General features: G+C 43.8%; 2 protein-coding genes across 2 annotated transcripts; both read right to left on the bottom strand.

Annotated features, from left to right (window-relative positions):
• Positions 1 to 1,032: 1,032 nt before the first annotated feature.
• LOC136450195 (S-adenosyl-L-methionine-dependent uroporphyrinogen III methyltransferase, chloroplastic-like) lies at positions 1,033 to 5,359 on the bottom strand. The gene is made up of 6 exons (XM_066450549.1): positions 4,707 to 5,359; positions 4,343 to 4,420; positions 3,460 to 3,529; positions 3,296 to 3,365; positions 1,871 to 2,078; positions 1,033 to 1,793 (listed from the first exon to the last, which is right to left on the bottom strand). The coding sequence occupies exons 1-6, from the start codon at positions 5,292 to 5,294 to the stop codon at positions 1,626 to 1,628; spliced, it is 1,182 nt and encodes a 393-aa protein (XP_066306646.1). The 5' UTR covers positions 5,295 to 5,359; the 3' UTR covers positions 1,033 to 1,625.
• Positions 5,360 to 11,463: 6,104 nt separating this feature from the next.
• Positions 11,464 to 17,206, bottom strand: LOC136450194 (glutenin, high molecular weight subunit DX5-like). The gene is made up of 10 exons (XM_066450548.1): positions 16,917 to 17,206; positions 15,764 to 16,018; positions 15,476 to 15,691; positions 13,195 to 15,385; positions 12,760 to 13,116; positions 12,475 to 12,606; positions 12,294 to 12,376; positions 11,992 to 12,155; positions 11,803 to 11,911; positions 11,464 to 11,714 (listed from the first exon to the last, which is right to left on the bottom strand). Exons 2-9 carry the CDS (start codon positions 15,968 to 15,970, stop codon positions 11,836 to 11,838), a joined length of 3,426 nt encoding a protein of 1,141 aa, XP_066306645.1. The 5' UTR covers positions 15,971 to 16,018; positions 16,917 to 17,206; the 3' UTR covers positions 11,464 to 11,714; positions 11,803 to 11,835.
• Between the last annotated feature and the right edge of the window lie 1,794 nt (positions 17,207 to 19,000).

Below are 19,000 nucleotides of genomic sequence, written 5' to 3'. Positions count from 1 at the left end.
TATTTGTGGTACTCTACTCTTATAGTCTTGTGGACTTTTATATGTATGTATTTGGCATTATTATTCTCTATGAAATCATGTCCAAATTATGTCAAAATTAGCTTTTGAACCTACTATTACATGTCCATGCGGTCAGTTTGGTATTTTTCGGTAAATACCAAAACCGAACCAAAAATACCAAAACCGAATTTCCTCGAAACCGAATTTTGGAAGAAACCGATCGGTACCTATTTTCTGAGGAACCGAATTTCTCTGTGAACCGAAGTACCGAACCGATCGGTTCGGTAATACCGAATGCCCAGGCTGACCTTTCAGACCGTTTGTCCGTTACAAAGGTCGTACAAAAGTTATATTGAAACCGCAACCTCGTCGCGTCAAAAAAATTTAGAACAGTAATATCGACATTATTAGAGGTAGTTTTCATAAGAAAAGTAAGAACTACCGAGGGGCCCTTTGGAATGTAGGAATTTTACGAGTATTAGACAGGAATTACACAAAATTTAGTTTATTTTCATAGGAAAACATAAAAAATAGAGAAAATTCCCCAAAAGAGGCCTAAATGAGCTGAACCTGACTGGCTTAGAACAAAGCTAATAATATAACTCTTTACTAGATATATGTACATTTACAACCTACCTATCAACTCAATCGTATAGTAGTCAGCCCTTACAACCACTTTTTTCTCTCATAAAGTTTTTTTGGTTTTTTTATGTATAATGTGGCTATAAGTTTACAGGCGCTTCTCTCCACCAGCCAAATACAACCCTTTCCTATACATGCTCTTAAAGATTGATTCAGTCTGTATTTTACGTTGAGTTTTGAAAGATGAACAGAACACATAAAAACAATGTATTTATTTTAAAGATGATAAAAAATTCCTTACAGTTATCTACATTTGGGGAGCAGAAAGTTTCTTATTTTCCACAAAAATATAACTACTTATCGTCGAATTTCTGCAAAATCCCTGCACTCCGAATGGGCCTCAGGCCATGTTTAGTTCCTCCCAATTCCAGAATTTGACACTATGCAAAAAGAAGATTTCCCGTCACATCAAATTTGCGGTACATGCATGGAGTACTAAATGTTGACGAAATTAAAAACTAATTACACAGTTTGGTTGTACTTTGCGAGACGAACGTTTTGAGCCTAATTAGTCAACGATTGGACAATTATTAGCAAATAAAAACAAAACGATTGGACAATTATTAGCTACAGTACCCCCGAAAACAAAGACGACACTGAATTGAAAGCCGTCTACATACTTAATCTCAAGCATCCAGACATGACCTCTTCATCAACAGAAGCAAGGGGATCAAACCAATTCCCACCAAAGCAATACAGAAGCACACAACTATTGCTGAACAACTAAATCGAAATTTGTGGATCTCAGGTAGATTAGGCCAAAGAGTCGAGCATGATCAGTCCAAATGCGCTTCTGCCCCAAGGCTGTTATGGGCTTAAGCTACCATCCATCATTCAGAATCCATGCTTCCTGAAATGTTTGTGTACACCAGGTCGAACTTGTGCTCGCATGTCCTAAATGGATCTCAATTGGAACTGCTCGTATCTGGGATATTTCATTACTCAAAGTATTGTCCAATCACTAAAATCAGGAAAGCATGTTATCATCTGGCTTCATTTGCATACGAGCTCTCAATTTTCAGTGCATCATGTTCAGATGACTCAACCCAGAAGGGCGACAAGGATACCACTTTCCCGATAATTATTAGAGTTGGAGAAACTAGATCAGCTGACTTGACTTCATCAACAAGATCCTTTAACAAGGCGAACACCTACAGTGTAAGGAACATTCAGAATGGCAGAGTAAGGTTAAACACAATTTAGTTTTTCAGGGCCTAAGAGTCGCTACCGTTCGTTGTTGAGGTGTAGTCCCGCGCTCTACTGCAACAGCAGGGGTATCTGGCGGCAGGCCGTGCTTCATTAACTTTGGAGCAAGTGATGAAAGTGTTGACAAACCCATGTACACAACCAAAGTAGTGTCCGGATCAGCTGCATTTCCAGCTACATGTAGTGGATCTGTCCCACCATTTCTGGAGTGGCCAGTTAAAAATCTTACACTGCAGCGAAGATTATATGTCAACAATTTATCCTACTATAAGCACTTAAGAAATATTCTCTCTCTACACTACAGTGTCAGAGACAAGCTAGTGCCTTTCTGTTCATTTAACGATGCAAGAGAGTTTTTAACTAAAAAATTGCTATTCCATTACCATAGCACAGCAGAACTGCAGAAAATAATACCGAGAACTTGGCCTATTTGGAACAAAGGAATGCAAAATGAAGGAAAGGAAAAAAACCGCAGGAATAGGGTATAGGTGTTATGGGAAAACATAGGAATGGAAAAACACAGGAAAATGTAGATAGGGGTGTTTGGAATGTAGGAATTATAACACAGGATTCTGAAAACATAAGGTGTGATTAAAAGACAAGAATACTTGTTTTATTATTCAAATATTTGTCATTACAATGTCAATTTTTTATTAGCAAATAAACATATTTAATTCATATAGACCCATAATTCACAATTATCTCCAGTACGGCTATACAGCATGGGACCCATAATAAAGTTATCTGCAGACACAAATTTTCTTGCACAAAGCTGCTAGACTTTCCTCTTCCCTCTCCCGAAGAAAAGTTCAGCCAAATCCTCATTATCCAATAGCATCCTACCACAGCCCGTGTCTAACATCGGCTGCTCTCCCCTCTCTATTGTGTGCATCCACTTAATAACAGCCTTGTTGTCCAAATCGGAAGTTACCGGATGAGTAGACCCATGGCTGAGATGAAAGGTTGGTGGGAGAGTAGATAAGCAGCGAAGATTCTTTCCCTTGGATCTCAGTGGATGTTTTATTTCCTACGTTTTGTGCATCGACTATTCCCTTTCCTGTGGAATGGAACTCTGTATTCCTTCAATCCAAACACTCCTATTCAATTCCTTGCCTATGGATTGTGTTCCTTCAAAATTCCCGTGAAAATCCTTCAATCCAAACAGCCCCTTACTACGCAACGAGACAGGTATGGTGAAAAACGGGAACCATTTCAGAGTTACAGCAAGTAACTAGTACACTTAAAGCCTCAACCCTATAGAAAATGCTCAAAAGATCCACATTTAGGCATGCTAATTGCTGCATTTGAGGGAGTATTGCAGATCCTACGAAATGGTGAAGCTTGTTGAAAAGTCATTTAGAAGAAACATTTCCATATATAAAGGGGAAATCTTTTTGTAGTAGTTAAAAGTTAGGTAGAATAAAATTACAAAAGGCTAAGCATATACCTGGTAGCAACACCTCTATGGGTTAGCGGAATGCCTAGTTCTGCTGCAATTCCCGAAGCAGAAGTAATTCCTGCAGAGTTTTGGAATTCAGATCCAAAGTATTTCATAACTGCTACAAACCAACAATGCAAAGTATCCAAGCTAGTGCAATAGGATTATCATACCTGGGATAACTTCAACTTCGATTCCCTGTTGTTGTAAGAAATCCATCTCTTCTCCACCCCTTCCAAAAACCTGAAAGGAATACAAGCAAATTTATTGCCCACAGATAGAAGCGCAATTCCAGAGAGTTATATGTAGAGTGAAACACTGTCTATGCTCAAAGTGATAAAAATTGCAATGTTGGTGCTACTTTTCTCTGCCTCTATTTTTTATTAGAAAAAGTACAACTGCACCCCCATGGCTCTGGGATCTCTAAAATGATACATCCACATGGAATTTACATGAGATGGTATAACCAAATAGCCAATAAGAATGGGAATCCTTTTGAAGAAAAATGAATGAAAAAATAGAAAAAATTTAGAGTCAGTTGCTATTGCTACTATACAGATAAAACAAAGTACAGGGCATAATTAAGTGGCATTGTTTGTCTCGGTTAATGAAAGGCTATCACACTTAGAATTGAGAAGTATTTCTGCAATGATAACTGAAAAGATTAAATAAGGACATGATCGATCATCTACACTCTCTGCAAACACAACAGCTTACAAATGATTGATCTTTCCCATCCTAGCAATATTGTCTCCTTTCCAAAGGAAAACAGTAGCCTGAGGGTTTACTTTTATTCTTTTATGACCTGCTGCTTTGATGAGTCAGATGTGACAGCCATGACATATAGATCATAACAGTACTAATCAGTATCAGACAATCAGTTCTATGAATCCATCACGTGAAAATGACTCAAGCCACACCAAGAATGGATCATGATTTAAAAAAGTTAGTCCTCAAAAGTTGTCAAACCAATTTTGTTGTTTGGCTTGGGTAACAAATGTAAGTGCCACAATAACCCTAAGGTGCTAAGTAGATTTGCAAGCAAGAGCAAATTACCAGAGGATCGCCACCTTTCAAGCGCACAACATTGGCACCAGCCTCCGCAAAGCTCAGCAGAAGCTCGTGAATCTCCTCCTACATTGCATCAATCAGTCATCAAACATACAAATTACCAACAAGGGGGAGGAAAGGTACAAAGTCCTAAGCTGAGGTCGCCTCAATTCTCTGTTATTTTTTTCCAGACAGAGACAGCCATATGGCACAAGCTCTGTTTTTCTTCATGGAAGTTGTCTGGCACGTCCCCAGAAAAAAGTACTCCGTACTTGAAATCGTTATTGCAGAATGCCCGCCCAACTAGCATTTCCAATCGCGTGTAAACCTCAATTGATCCAAAATCGAAACGAAGGAACAGTGTTCCCACCTGGGTGCGGCTGTGGTATCCCGCCGTCTTGCCGACATAGAGCAGCCTGGCGCCCTCCCCGACCAAGTCCAACACGTCGTTAGACACCAGCCTGTCGTAGAGCACCAGGTCCGCCGCCTCGATGGCCCGGACTGCCTTGAGCGTGAGCAGCTCGGGGTCCCCGGGCCCTGTTCCCACCAGCGCCACCCTCCCGGGCCCGCCGCCGCCGTCTGCCCCCTCGGCGCCCCTCCCCCTGGACGCCCTCAGCGTGTCCAGGAGCCTCCGCAGCTCCGGCAGCTGCAGCGCGATCTCGTCGTCCCGGCGGCCCGCCGCCGCCGCGGCAGCGGCAGCATCGGAGGACGGGGGTGCGGAGTTGGAGGAGCCCTCGGCGGCGGCGTAGGACCAGGCGTCGCGGCGGTAGCGCGAGGAGGAGGTGGCCTCGGTGAAGGGCGAGGCGCGGACGGCGGCGGCGGCGCAGGCGCGGGGCCTCGCGTTCGCGGCGGCGGCGGCGGCGCCGGCGCAGGCGAGGGAGGTCGAGGCGGGTGGTGCGGGCACAGAAATGGAGGCCGGTCGAGGCTGGAAGCGGGGCGTGCGGACGGCGAGAGCCATGGCGATGCGGGGGGCAGCGGATGGCTTGGCCGCCGCTGGTGGTGCGCTTTTTATACGGGGGCAGCTGACCAGCACCAGCTTGTCCGCGAAGGGGTGGAGGGAAAGCGCAGGGAGGGCGGGACGAAAGGGCCGCTGCTGGGCCCTGGCGGAAGGAGGAGCCGGGGCGGAGACGCCAGACGCCCCCTGGCGGCCTCGGCTAGTTGGCTAGTCTGGCCTTGGCGAGTGTTGAAGGGCCAGGTTCAATGAACCACAGGGTCAGGGTGGTGGACAGTGGACGACTGGTGGCAGAACCGTGGAGGTGGGCAAGTTCGAGTGGTAGTGTGCCTCCGGCTCCCCGCACGGGCTCTACGGACGCGGGTGGTGCCGCGGCGGCGGCGCAGCGAATTCTCACTGACGCCATCGCAGATGTCAGCCGATTCTTTTTAGAGAGAGAGACGACCAATCATCAGATCCAGCCTGATAGCTGATCGGATGCATAACCAAGGCTACCGTGAGTCGGTGAGTTTTTTCTTGTGTTTGGTACAGCTTGGCCTTGTTTATCACTGAGAGTATGAGGATAGCTCATAGGTAGAAGAAAGGTGGAGACAAACAACAGGAGCCATCGAACCATCGTTCCCCCACCATTTAGCCAGACTCGGCTCTGTCCTAGATATCAGAAATAACTTGCTAGGTTACCTTTGCCACACGGCGAATACGGAAAAGATGGTCAGCATTGCCTTGTTCATGTTGGGTCACTAGTGCAATTAGATTACAGAAACTCTTTGCGCATCCTTTTAAGAGCTTGTGACTTGATGCTGACCGCCCTGCTCTGAAATTTTGCATACCAAGGTTCAAGCATGACCCTGGCCATAAGAGATTGGCGGACAAGGTCAAACTCAGCTTGAATGACGAGACCTGTGCGTCGACAACTTCCTCATGGTGAGCACTCCTTTGGCCTTCCTCCCATGGACGCAGGGGGATGGGGACATATGGGTGGTCCGAATGACAGGGTATAGGTAACTCCTTTAGTACATTCCTTGTGAAAGTGATCATGTTTGTTGTTGTCGTCTGAATCTTCTGCTTTGCATTGACAGTGACAGGAACGTTCCAAAACTAGGCGATTTGATATATTTCCTAAAGGAGGTGAAATTCCATGGTTGTACACCATTCTCATCCAGTAAATGCCGAGCACTTTCGACTGTTAAGCAGTAGGCCAAGCCTCAGTTCTCAGCGTATGTCTTTTTGAAGTTTAGCTTGTTTTTCTCCAAAGGTAGCTTCTGCATAACAAATGCCAACTGTCTGTCATCCATGACCTGCAGTTTCTTATTGGAAGCAAAGAATTGGGATCCAGCAACTAGAAGCAAATCTACAGCTAGTCACAAGAGGATGTTTAAGGATGATACATTTGCTTTAGTTAGAGTTCTAAGTGTAGAAAAATCACTCAAAACTTGGATGCTGAAACAGCAAATATAGCTTGTATGAATGTTATCTGGACTTAATTTGCCAAAGAACTTGAGACTCAAAATCGGACTACTGAAAGGAAAGATCAATTGTTCAATGTGCTAGAAAAATCTGATAAGTTTTACCATGATCAAACTGTGAAAGGCTGCTTTTGTAATTGGACAACAAAGTTTATACTTTTCTTTATATTACCACTCTAGATTAGCATACAAATAAGAGTTTATTCTTCAGGTGGTCTTCAAAGTGATATAGCCACATATGGTGTATATAGAGCCTAGTGCCCTCTTTTGTGTCGTATACAGGAGTATGCGAGATGTCAAACGTCAATGATAGAGATGTGTTCTGTTGGCATGGAGGAAGTCAAACTAAGTTACACTTAATTGTAAAACTTTAATGTAAATACATTGTACATGTTCTACGAAATTAGATGACGTTATCGCGCGACCTTCTTCCTCGCTCGCGATGCTCCACCCTCACCAAACTCCTGCGCTCCTCTTACTCATGCACCCCTCCGCCGCTGCTCTTCCACTACCGTCGGTCAGCGGCCCCCGACACCTCGCCGCACCACCCACCTCCCGACACAGCCCGCTCGATCCCGCTCTCCCCTAATCACAGGGCAACCGACGACTACTGACGCTCCCGCTGCCAACCCCACCAAACCGCCGTCTCCCACTGTCCAACGAGTGTTGCCCCCGCCGCTCCGCCCTCATCTCGACCGCCACCACCGTCACCGGCAGCAGGGTAATGGGCTCATAGACCGCAGGCGCGGGGACGCGACTTCCTCACTCTGCGTGACTGGTCACATAGGCCCTGTTCGCTTGTCTTATAATCCGTACTTTTCGGCTTGTTTTTTCAGTCGAAATAGTGTTTTTCTCTCCCAACAAATCAGCCGAAACAGTATTTTAACCAAAATAGTAGTTTGCGTATGGAATTCATGTCCGTGTATACGTGAAGTTCAAATCGCTCTCTGTCTACTCCACACGTCATTTGCATCACTGCATGCTCGTACTGTCGTACGAAGGTACTGTAATCAACAGTGACCAAAAAATTTCCCCTCGTTCTTTAAACTAGGGTATTTTATTTAGTACAAAAAAATTTATTATCTATGTTTCACAAAACAAATATTAATCCCTCAGTCCCAAAAAAAAAAATCAATAAGGTATTTAAAAGAATACCTGTCATAAAGTTTTCTTATCATCTATGAACCGGTGCAAGAAAAATGCGCTCATACTTCCTCCGTCCCCCCCCCCCCCCCCCCCCCCCCCCCCCCCCCCCACACCCCCCCCCAAAAAAAAAATAGCATCCTAAGTTTAAAATAAGTCTAACTAGATTTACAAAAATTAATATCAACATTAGTCTCTCCAATAGTCGCAAAAAAAAAATAGTATGTCCAGATAGTTTTATTGTGAAAATGTTTCATTATACATCTAACGTTATTACTTACATATAAATATTAGTACTTGATCAAATTTGACACTGATAGACTCCTCAATAGGTGAGAATGACATTCTTTCAGGTTTCAGGGACAAAGGGAGTAGTTAAATGTCCACATGCTAAGCCAAGGCAAAGTCCAATGCAACAACAGTCGCTTCTGTTTCGGGAATAAAAAACAGGGGCACCACATTGCATCAAAATTACTCAAAAATATAGCTAAACGCTGCAAAGTAGAATTTTTCATACAGAAATGTTTCAAGAATACAAGAAACTTCATCCACACCCTTAAGAATATATTACAAGAATTTACATATACCAGCGAGTAGGTTAATTAGTAGTCATACACCACTGAATGTTACATCGGTTTCTTACACTGAAACTTCTATTTTAAAAAAATTTTAAGAATACAAGAATCTATTTACAAGGTGAGGTACATTAATTAGTAGGTGCACTCTATTGAAACGAACATTGGTATATTAACACTGCAAACTTGTATAGAAATATATGTGAATACATTACAAAAATTTTCTTTTACACCTGGGTGCATTAGTTGGTAAGGAACGAACTACGGGACAGGAATTTTACAATTTAAACCTCAGCTCAGTTGATATGAGGTGCCCTGGAGTCAGTCAAAAACATCCGATGCTGGCAGAAAATGAGCCAAGGCGAGGTCAGTTCGTTCAAACAGCAGTCGGCACACAGGCACATCCACCATCTACATGAATCCCAAAAAAACACACAAGAAAACAGAGACAAAAGAAACAAAGATCGTCCACATTATGCCAAGCACGAACAGCAAACAAATTGAATATAATGCACTGCAAGTTACTATTGTGACAGCAAACCGATTGATTATAATGGTAAAATAATATCACGTTGTAACATACTTACTATTGACACTAGTGACAAATGGCACTAGCACCAGTGATTCAACAATTCATTCAAAGCTAAATAGGAGGGAACCCAAGATTCAAGAAAACAGACATTTTGGCCGGATTGTTAGGAATATGTACTACAAAAATGCTTGTATTTAGCTTAGTCTAAGCTTCAGGCAATTAATACCAGACCAGTCTTTGGGTCAAAACCTGAGTGGAATTTGCCAGACATGCTTTCATTTTCACCCACTATTCTGTATAACAAATCACGGCTGACCCCGAAATTACAAAACTACTGATTTTGGCATTCCAATTGCTAAGTCATCATCGTAGCCCCCATTCCAATCAGAGAAAATAAATAAGGGCACTGCAATCATCTCGAATGATTTCTTGCCTTTGAGCAACGTAAAATATGCCATGTAATTTTGAAGAGGGAATAAATATGTAACCAATTCATTTGCAACTAGCCAACCAAATTGTGCATGCAGCAGAAGGGAATATTAGTACCAAATTGTGCATGCAGCAAAAGGGAATAAATCTGTGGGGCCTTTTTAATAGATTGGTCATATCCAAACTAATAACAGCTACAAAGGGTAGTAGAGCAGAAAGCACCAAGTTCTGAACGATACTATCATCTTGCTAAATAACCTTTCTACCTAGTTCTATAAAAAATCACAGTAGTATGTCGAAGAGGTTACACATTTGAACGTTAACCCTATGAGTAGTTTGGTGAAAATCCATGAGCAGGTGAAGAATGTATATAACAAGTCTAACCCCAAGCAACCTGTGTTTGGGAGAAATATATGTTATGCCCAACCAGCTTGTTTTTTTTTTTTTGTGGGGTGGGGGTGGGTGGGGGGGGGGGGGGGGGGGGGGGGGGGGGGGGGGGGTGGGCTCCTGTGGGCAACGCTATCAGGCAAACTAACTAAGCGCTGGAAAGTGATCAAACATGACATTGGGACACGCTTGAACCAATTGGCGATCACATAAATTGAGTTCAACCAAGCTGTGTAATGTCACTCCTTACCCCGAATGAACATATATGTACACAATCCATTAGTTTACACATAAATATGTCTTATGTTGTTTCCTACAAACAAAAGCATATGATGTCCCCACAATTATACAAACTGGAACCTTTAGTGTCCAAGTAATTGACAGGCCACAGATTGGCTTCAGCACTTTAGCCATAATCCATATATGAAAAACTTCTGTCAAAAAGTTTGAAGTGCATTGTAATAAAAGCACAATACCTATCTTTCCTTACCAGCATTATCAAAGCATGTCATCCTTACCATCGTTAGGGAAACATGCAAGTATGACAGGAGCCCTCTGCTGGAAATTATCCTACACTTTCCAGTTTCTGCTTAGCAAACAAACAGCAAAGACAGATGATTTAAAACAGACATCTAGAGAAAGGCCACCATCAGCAAAATATATCACATGCGAACAATCACATCAAACATAACTGAACAAGCCATCTGTCCAGCAGTAATGAATTAGAAACTTAAGTATTTTACCCACAACATTTAGTGCCTGTAGGGTTCAACGATGTCCTATTCTGAACATCAAACCTATGATAACAAAACCATCACTATCTCGAATAACTAACTGGAAGTGAATAATACAACTCCAGTATCGGTATCAACAAGCTCTGCATACATGATGCATGTACCAGTATTCATATGAAAACCAAGATATCTTTCTTTTTCTTCTATATTTGAGCACAACCTATACTTTGGTTCTATAACTCAGCCTCTTCATATTTTGTGTTTCCTTCCAGGCTTCCAAGCCTCCCTTTAACACTAATGGATCCCTCACAGCCACAAAATAGGCAACCGCTTTAATGAGATTATTTTTGTTGATTTGGATGGCTTTGTTGTTGCCATGCAATGACATGTCAACAACTCTAGCCCATGTGTTTAATCAGGAATGCAGCACTTTTGTCCGTCCTTGTTTTGAATGAGAACATATCACAGAATCAGCATTCAATAATTTTAAAATATATGATTAAGCAAATTGGGCTTTGTGATGTAAAAAAACTATTTTTTATACACCACGCCCTTAGATTTTTTGTATTTAAACTACGCAAAACTAGCATAACTTTCAGGCACTGAAAGTACCTTTAACATGTTTCCATTAGCCCCTTACCAACAGATTCCAACAAAAATTTACCATGTTATGGATGTCCAATGACAACTACAAGTCTCATTGTAAAAGTTTCAGTGTGGTCTATTATTAGCAGTGTTTTAAAGGTGTCGCCTAGGCGTCCAGGCGTACCCAGCTCGCCTTGGGAAACAGTGGCGCCTTGTCGCCTAGGCGCCGCCTAGGCGTCCAGGCGTACCAAGCACTCGCCTGGACGCCTAGCCGCCTTTAAAACATGGATTATTAGGTCACCATTAGACAAAGCATGAGCCTAGTTGAAAGAAACAGGATTCATAAATTATCGCATACAGAAGAAGGGTACTAGCATGTTAAGCAATCCCAGAACAACTTCAGTAAAAATACTTGAAGTAAACATAGCCATGTGAACTCTGCAGATCAACATGGCAACAAAAGTTTGGGACCATTACAAGTTCCACTTCAAATACGCTGAACCGCATGAACAGGATGCCTGAAGAGATCTCCATTCTCGATTGCCTTTGAAACGTCCATAAGCACCAGTAGCAACCTGGGAAAATATTAGGAAGTGACCAATTGAACCATATAGGGGCAAAATGTCTTTACTTGTGGATCACAATCGAATAGCCAGAACTCACCTTCAAAACCACATCAAGCTGAATCAGGTAACACTAACGCCTATTCCCACGAAAATGGCCCTTCCCAGAAACCTTTTTGTTGTTGAATGACTTGGGGCCTCCATAATTCCTGAGTACAGAGTATCTGAGTTTATAAACAGGGAAATGCTTCACTTTGGAAATTCAAAATCAAATAAGTTTATATCTCACAGTTTTGGCCTCTTTGCAACATCTTGCTTCATTTTCAGGACAATGTCCATTGCACATTGCTGATGTTCCCTTGTTTGTACATGCATATCCAGATTCTCTGCGCTCCCACAGTTAAACATGCATATTCGGCACCAACCAGAATTCCCATTTCTCAAGAATCCACCCTAGATGTAAGAACACTCAAACAGTTTAGTAGCTAAACAATACATAATCAGCAACAACAATAACATATATAGGAAGTGCTGATACATAATCAGTAACAAAAAAGAATAAATTCATGTAAAAAGGCACTGATAACCCACCAAACCAAAGTGTGCTGCAGTTTTAGGAAATCCATGCTGAGAATAGTCAGCGACAAGCTGAGGGTCACCTGGATGCATGTCACCTGCAAAGTGATGGCTAGAAGGTTCAGTTAAATGCAATAGTTATTACCATGGGGTTCTCCACACCCAGCATGTAGGCTAGTGGAAGGAAAAGAATCACCAAGGTTGAAAGGAGCTTGAGGGAAGTCTGGACCCTCAAAAGAATGTTGTAAATTCCCAGGAAGGTTACCAGAGCCGAGCTGGGTTTTAGGGGGACCACCAGGACCGCCACTTGTCCCTTGAGCAAATGGGCCTGAAAACATTCAAATTCAATGGAGGAACATCATTGGCAAATTCAAAGTTCAAAGAGTCAAGCTTTCATTTATATAACCAAAAGAACTGCTGCCATTGAAGTATTCTAATATTATCAGTTATTAATTTATGCATATCGCTTCAAAATCTGTACCTGGGTTTCTGAAATTAGGCATTCCAATAGCCCTATGATGATCAAATTCTGCTCCGTGTGACAGGAAGTCGGTGTGACTGGCAGTTGCACTTTGCTTTCTTGGAAAATCCTCATGCAAACCTGCACTTCTATGGTTTGGAAATGGAGGTCTTCCAGGTACTGAATCAAGGAAACCATCAGGTCTACCTAAAGCTCTCTCAAAATGTCTAGGGTCCCTTTGCAAGCCCTGACCATCCAGAAGGGCTGGCACCGGAAAATGTTTCCGGTCGTCTTTGATATTGTCATGTCTTCCAGGATATGCTGCACCCCCTGAAGTGTTGAACCCCTCACCACCAAAGTCATTGCTGTTCAGCATTCCTGAATAAATGGAAGTTAGGTCAGCATACTTGCAACAACAAAAAAAAGGAAGTATTTGCCTATAATCAAGAGTATTACCAAGAGGATGTGGCTGGCCCAAACGTTCAAGATCAAATGGAGGCAACACTGCACCATGATGTCCAGGTAATGCGCCAACCACACGAGGTCGAATCATACCATCACTGGGTCTGATACCCCCAGGCTGTGACATTGGCATCTGAACCTGGTTCTCTCCAAATGGCCTTGGTATCGTTCCAGAATGAAACAAACCATATGGTTGTTGCAACGGAGGACGGATATTTTCAGAGAAACCATGCTTATGGCCAGGATTCATCATATGCTGAGGAAGCATTTTATCTGGTCCAGATGGATGTCGTGATACCACACCTGGGGGCACAAAAGAGCCCAGTGCCCCTGCATTTTGCAGTGATGCCTGCTGAAATGACCGTCCTTTCTCATGATTAGTAGATGCATCTGAAGCCTTATGGTCTTTGCCTCCCTGCACAACTGGACCATGTGAATTACCTGTCTGGTGAGTATTCCCATCCCTCCTAACTGAACCATCTAAACCATGCGATACAGTGCCAGTTTGCACTGCATCTTTTCTAACACTAACAAAACCATTCTGTTCGCTGTTCATGTTTTCATCACCCAATTGCGACTTTGTAGGTCTCATGACAGCTGACTCAGCACCGCTATTCTTATTTTCACTGACAGCATTAGTTGCATTTTCTGACTTCCCTGATTTTGAAGTATTTTTTTCAAGATCTAAAGAACCCTGCCCAATAGGGTGCCCAGCAGCAGGCGACTCAGTTCTAAGCGCTGCTGCTGGCTGTTGATGCTGAAATTGCAGCGTTGGTGCAAGATGAGTCATAGATCTGCCAGCTGAAGTTTGAACGTGTTGTCCAGTATTGCCAGTAACATGCTGTTGTGTATAAGGCTGACCAGGTTGGGAATGCACCTGTTGTGATGAGGACATTCCTTGCTGGTATGGTTGAACTGATTGTGAGGAAACAGATGAGTGCGCGGGCAATCCCTGTGGTGGTGCCTGGGAAGGGATGTTGGAATACATTGGTGGCCACTGAGCATGAAACCCAATATGTTTTTCATGTTGTGTTGTATGTTGGATTCCTTGAGGCTGCAAAGCTGGCTGTTGGCCTGGCAATGGAGGACGCATCGGTGCAGGATGATGAGAAACATGTGCTTGTTGGTGGGACACATGTACAGGTTGCAAAAGAGCACCTTGTGGTGTTTGCTGCTGTGTATATGAAACATTCTGGGGGTGCAAATGTGTTTGTTGAGGATAGGCCTGAGGTTGTGGGTAAGCTTGCTGCTGGACATGTGGAGGCTGGAGCTGAACTTGAGAGTTTAGCTGCATCTGAGGTTGAATATTTTGCTGTGGAGGTAAAGCTTGCAGTTGCAGATGTGGATGTTGTTGCTGTGCAACAATATGTTGCTGCTGCAGAGGTTGAGCTTGTACATGTGGGTGCACCTGACGAGCCGTTGCTTGAGTAGCAAATTGCTGGTTACCAACTTGAGTAGGAGCAGATGGATGTGCTGCAGGTTGTACTTGGAGACCAGATGGTTGGAGAGGAACTTGACTTGGTTGGAGCTGTGGAACTTGGGCTGACTGAATTGGTTGATGAAGCTGCAACTGACCTGCAGGTGCTTGAACATGGGAAAGATGAGGGTGACTTTGGGGTTGGGGTTGAACCGGATGCTGCTGAAGCTGTGGTTGACTTGTCAATGGATGGACCTGGGGCTGACTTTGGGCTTGCATCATCAGCTGAGAGGACTGCACTTGAGGCTGAACATAAGAAGCAGGTTGTGCAGATCCTGGCACCACATTTTGGGATGGTACTTGCATTGGAGGTTGCATGTATTGCTGATACACCTGCTGGTATTGGTCATACTGTTGATATTGCTGCATGTAAGGGTTGGATCCAGGGTGCTGCTGCTGGTAGTATTGTGAGTATTGGAGCTGCTGCTGCTGCTGGTACCACTGCTCAGCTGTTGGAGTTTGGGAAGCAAAAGTAGATGCAGCTGAAGAAGGCACTGCTGCTGTGGTTGCACCAGCTGCCCCTCCTGTTGCTGTTGCAGAATCTGTTACAGCTGTGGCTGTAGTTGAAGATGGCTTCGGTAGGGTTGTAGCTGCAGCTGCAGCAGATACAGCTGAGGCAAGTGATGGATCTTGGGTGACTGGCTGAGTTGTTGACGCCGCTAGCTGTACCTGACTACCATCAGCTTGTTGGGTTTGAGATTGTAAGCCCTGCAAATAACAAAAAAAAAGTAAAAAGAAACCGTCACTTACAGCATAGTTCTAGACATCCATAAGTTACTGAAGACATGATGGACATACATGGCAGAGTTGAGCATGTTCTTGCACTTGACGATGCACAATTTGTGTCCCACAACGATTGCAAACAACAGGAGAGTTCCCATATGCGCAAGTAGTACCATGTGTGATACAGGCAGATAGCTCTCCATGCCATTGGCAGCCACTCTTATTATACAGGCAATAGACCGCGACTTTGCCAATAGTCTCAGCAAGGGTTTTATTTGATTCCATAAGAGGCTGTAGATTGCAAATGTGATAGTAAGAGGAGCGCCATTACTTCACATACAAAAACTCATTAAATATGCATACCTTCGAATCAGCTTCTGTTACAAGGTATCCATCATAAGGACAAGCTTGTGTGGTTGCCACTACATACGCCAAGCAGGATTTGCAGTAGAGATGTGTGCATTGACTTTGTAGGGCCTCATTGGGATATACGAGTGTCCGGCAAACAGGGCAGAAATATTCACCAGGAAGGGATTGAATACTCAAGATACATTCATTATCAAACCCCATTGCTGAAACTTGTTAAACTCTGCCCAGTGCCCCAGTCAAATATCAAGCCTGCACAAATAAATGCATAAACTTACATGCTGCATATGTGCTATGTGCTGAAAAGGAAAAAACAGAAATCCAACAGAAAAAAGTGCATGCCAAGTTGCCAACTATTCGGGAAACGACAAAAAACAGAAATACGTCCTCAACAACTTCTTGATAAGACAGCAAGTTACCAACACGTGGCAGTCACTCTACAGTCACAGCATAAACACACAGAAAGAGGTGCCTAACAGGTGTTATCATGTAAGCAGGGCATCATCTATCCCGTTCTAAAAAGCTTCAATAATGGATAGATAGGATAAGTACCTCATCAGTATCATTCAGACTAAATCAAATTCTAAAGGTCACACATCTAAAAGATGGGATTTTAGACTAAATAGAATTCACATGACGCATAGATAGGATAAGTATCTCCTCTGTACCATTCAGATATTCAATAAATGATTTGCACATATGGTTTTTTCGAATTCTAAAGGTCACACATCTAAAAGATGGAATTTTAGACAAAATAGAATTCACATGTCGCATAGATAGGATAAGTATCTCCTCTGTATCATTCAGATATTCAATAATGGATTTGCACACATTGTTTTTTTTCCAAAAAAAAAAACTTGTGACGTGATCATGGAAATAACAGGATTTTGCATGCTATATAGAAACCTCTCATCCAATCCAAGTATATACCTAATTACAAATAGGAATGGCACCCCTGCTGCCCCATCTATCCCATTCTCCCGCACCAGCAACTCGGTCTACTGCTGTCAGTAATCAATCACAGATCAAATCCACAAAAATCAAACCCTAACACCGATGCAGCAAACAAATCCACAGATCAAGCAACGGGTGTGAGCCTTGCACCCAAACCACAGTCAATACACAGAGGTAGAGGTGGAGCGATCCTAACCTTGACGAGGTAGAGGTGGAACGATCCTAACCTTGACGAGGTAGAGGCCGAGGGCTACTGGTACTGGTGGGCGTGAGGACGACGGGGGAGCGGAGGTTGGCGGCGTTGAGGATGACACCGGCGCCTCGTCCGGATCCGGTAGGAAGCTGAGGATGGCGGCGATGGAGGCGGCGGCGCTACTAAACCCTAGTAGCCATGGTAGAGGCGAGCGCCGAGCGAGAGGAGAGGAGACGCTCGGGGATGGGGCCGAGGCCGAGTAGGAAAGGATTCTGGACGGGAGGGAGGAGAGTTGCCTATTCAAGGACCAAGGCGTTTCTGTTCTTTTCTCTCTGTCAACTGCTAGGGCGACGATGTGTGAGGTGCAGTTTTTGGCGTTTGGACGTGTTTGTCGGTCTGGACGGGCCACAGAATAGCCGGCCCGCTGCAGTTAAGCAATGAAAACGGTAGGACGGTCCGGAAAACCCTTTAACTATTTTTTTTCATATTTTTTATATGGTAATGGAATCGGAAATTAACCTACCTTAACTTGTTTGAGACTAAAAGGCTATATTGTTGTTGTAATGGAATCGGGAACGGAAATACTCGGTCTAGAAATCACAAATGGGATATTCGGTACGTTGGAAATGATCGGATAAACCCTCTAACTATTTTTTTTCATATTTTTTATATGGTAATGGAATCGGGAATTAACCTACCTTAACTTGTTTGGGACTGAAAGGCTATATTATTGTTGTAATGGAATCGGGAACGGAAATACTCGGTCTAGAAATCAGAAATGGAATATTCGGTACGTTGGGAACGATCGGATACGGTCGGATACACGTCAATAACGGTTGGATCAGGAACACCAGCCCATGTAACCACTTCAAATATGTAGCTCGACACAACAAATTCAATAATCACATCATGACATCAATATAATACAAACTTATGCTTGAAAAATCAGCAGTAAAGCTACCAAAAACAAAGGTATAAATTGTCATTATCATTGAACTTGCTAACCGTGCTCCAGGAGACACAGTACAAAATGTCGTCCATGCATATCAGCACAAGAAACAGATAAATAAAAAAAAACAAACGCAAAGAGACATGGGGGATAAATAAAAAAAACAAACGCTCTGTTTCTTGTGTTGATCTGCCTAGAGCCTGGGTACCCCCAAATACGGGATCATTCCCGCTAAAATACGGGACCGTTCCCCCTAAAATACAGAATCCGCAAAAACGGTCCGGGAAAACAGTTCACACGAATTCATTTCCGTTTCTACCAATTTTTTCCTGCGTAAATTCCTATTTCTGTTTTTCCCGAATAAACGGTATTCGGTCGGTTTATACGGTATACGGTGCCGATCGGTATGGGATTTTCCCTTACCGTTTTCATCCCTAGTTGCAGTGCGTCGTGTTTGTTTGTCTCGATGCTTACAAGGTCTGGCAGTTGGGAGCCCAGCGCCAGGAAACGAAAGTCCTCTTCGTTTCTCGCGGGCTAAGGTTCGGTGGTGGCTCTGGCGGGCTCATCTTCGCCCTTTCTAGGGCACTCCCTCCGTCGCGCGCACTATGCGGAAAGTCAGCGCCATGACTTTAGGGTTCGCCCTCCCCTTTTATCCCCCGTCGCCGCTCGCTCTTTCTCGTGCTCTCTGGTCCTCACTCCCCCTCGCTCTCCACTCTCCTCGCTACTCTAGTGCCTCTCCCTTCTTCCTCCGACAGTGCGTGGTGACAGAGGGGTCGTAGGCAGGCCTCGCGTGGCTCACGTCAGCTGCACCTCTTTCGTCTCGCTGGTTGATGGGTGCGCATCCGATTCATCGTCTTCTTCTTCCTTGGCTTGACACTGAGGAGACGCACGACGACGGTGGTTGCCGTGTTTGTTGGCCTAGATGTTGGCCTGTGGTGGACGCTGCTCCACAAGCCCGGGTCATCTTCTTTCCCACCTGTGCACTTCTTCGTTGTTGCTTCCTCTCCGTCCTCGAAGCAAGGTGAAATCTTAACATTTTTTCTTGTCACGTGGCCCGATTCGATGGTTTACGTGCTCTATTGCATTGTGATGCTCGGATTTTGGGTGTCTCAAGGCAGTTTGTTGGCTTAATCTTGTC

The sequence above is a fragment of the Miscanthus floridulus genome, chromosome 5 (assembly GCF_019320115.1).
Source record: "Miscanthus floridulus cultivar M001 chromosome 5, ASM1932011v1, whole genome shotgun sequence".
Classification (NCBI taxonomy): domain Eukaryota; kingdom Viridiplantae; phylum Streptophyta; class Magnoliopsida; order Poales; family Poaceae; genus Miscanthus; species Miscanthus floridulus.
The sequence above is the reverse complement of the archived record's forward strand: the minus strand, read 5'-3'. Positions and strand labels throughout refer to the sequence as shown.

What these genes read in the sequence shown, in the direction of transcription:
- LOC136450195 (XM_066450549.1), bottom strand. Translation starts at nt 5,294, where the DNA reads ATGGCTCTCGCCGTCCGCACGCCCCGCTTCCAGCCTCGACCGGCCTCC. An exon ending in GATACCACAGCCGCACCCAG is followed by an intron (nt 4,421 to 4,706) that starts GTGGGAACACTG and finishes GATGCAATGTAG; the next exon opens with GAGGAGATTCACGAGCTTCT. An exon ending in CGAAGTTGAAGTTATCCCAG is followed by an intron (nt 3,366 to 3,459) that starts GTATGATAATCC and finishes AAAACTCTGCAG; the next exon opens with GAATTACTTCTGCTTCGGGA.
- LOC136450194 (XM_066450548.1), bottom strand. Translation starts at nt 15,970, where the DNA reads ATGGGGTTTGATAATGAATGTATCTTGAGTATTCAATCCCTTCCTGGT. An exon ending in CTGCAGCACACTTTGGTTTG is followed by an intron (nt 12,156 to 12,293) that starts GTGGGTTATCAG and finishes TCTTACATCTAG; the next exon opens with GGTGGATTCTTGAGAAATGG. An exon ending in GTTGCAAAGAGGCCAAAACT is followed by an intron (nt 11,912 to 11,991) that starts GTGAGATATAAA and finishes CTCTGTACTCAG; the next exon opens with GAATTATGGAGGCCCCAAGT.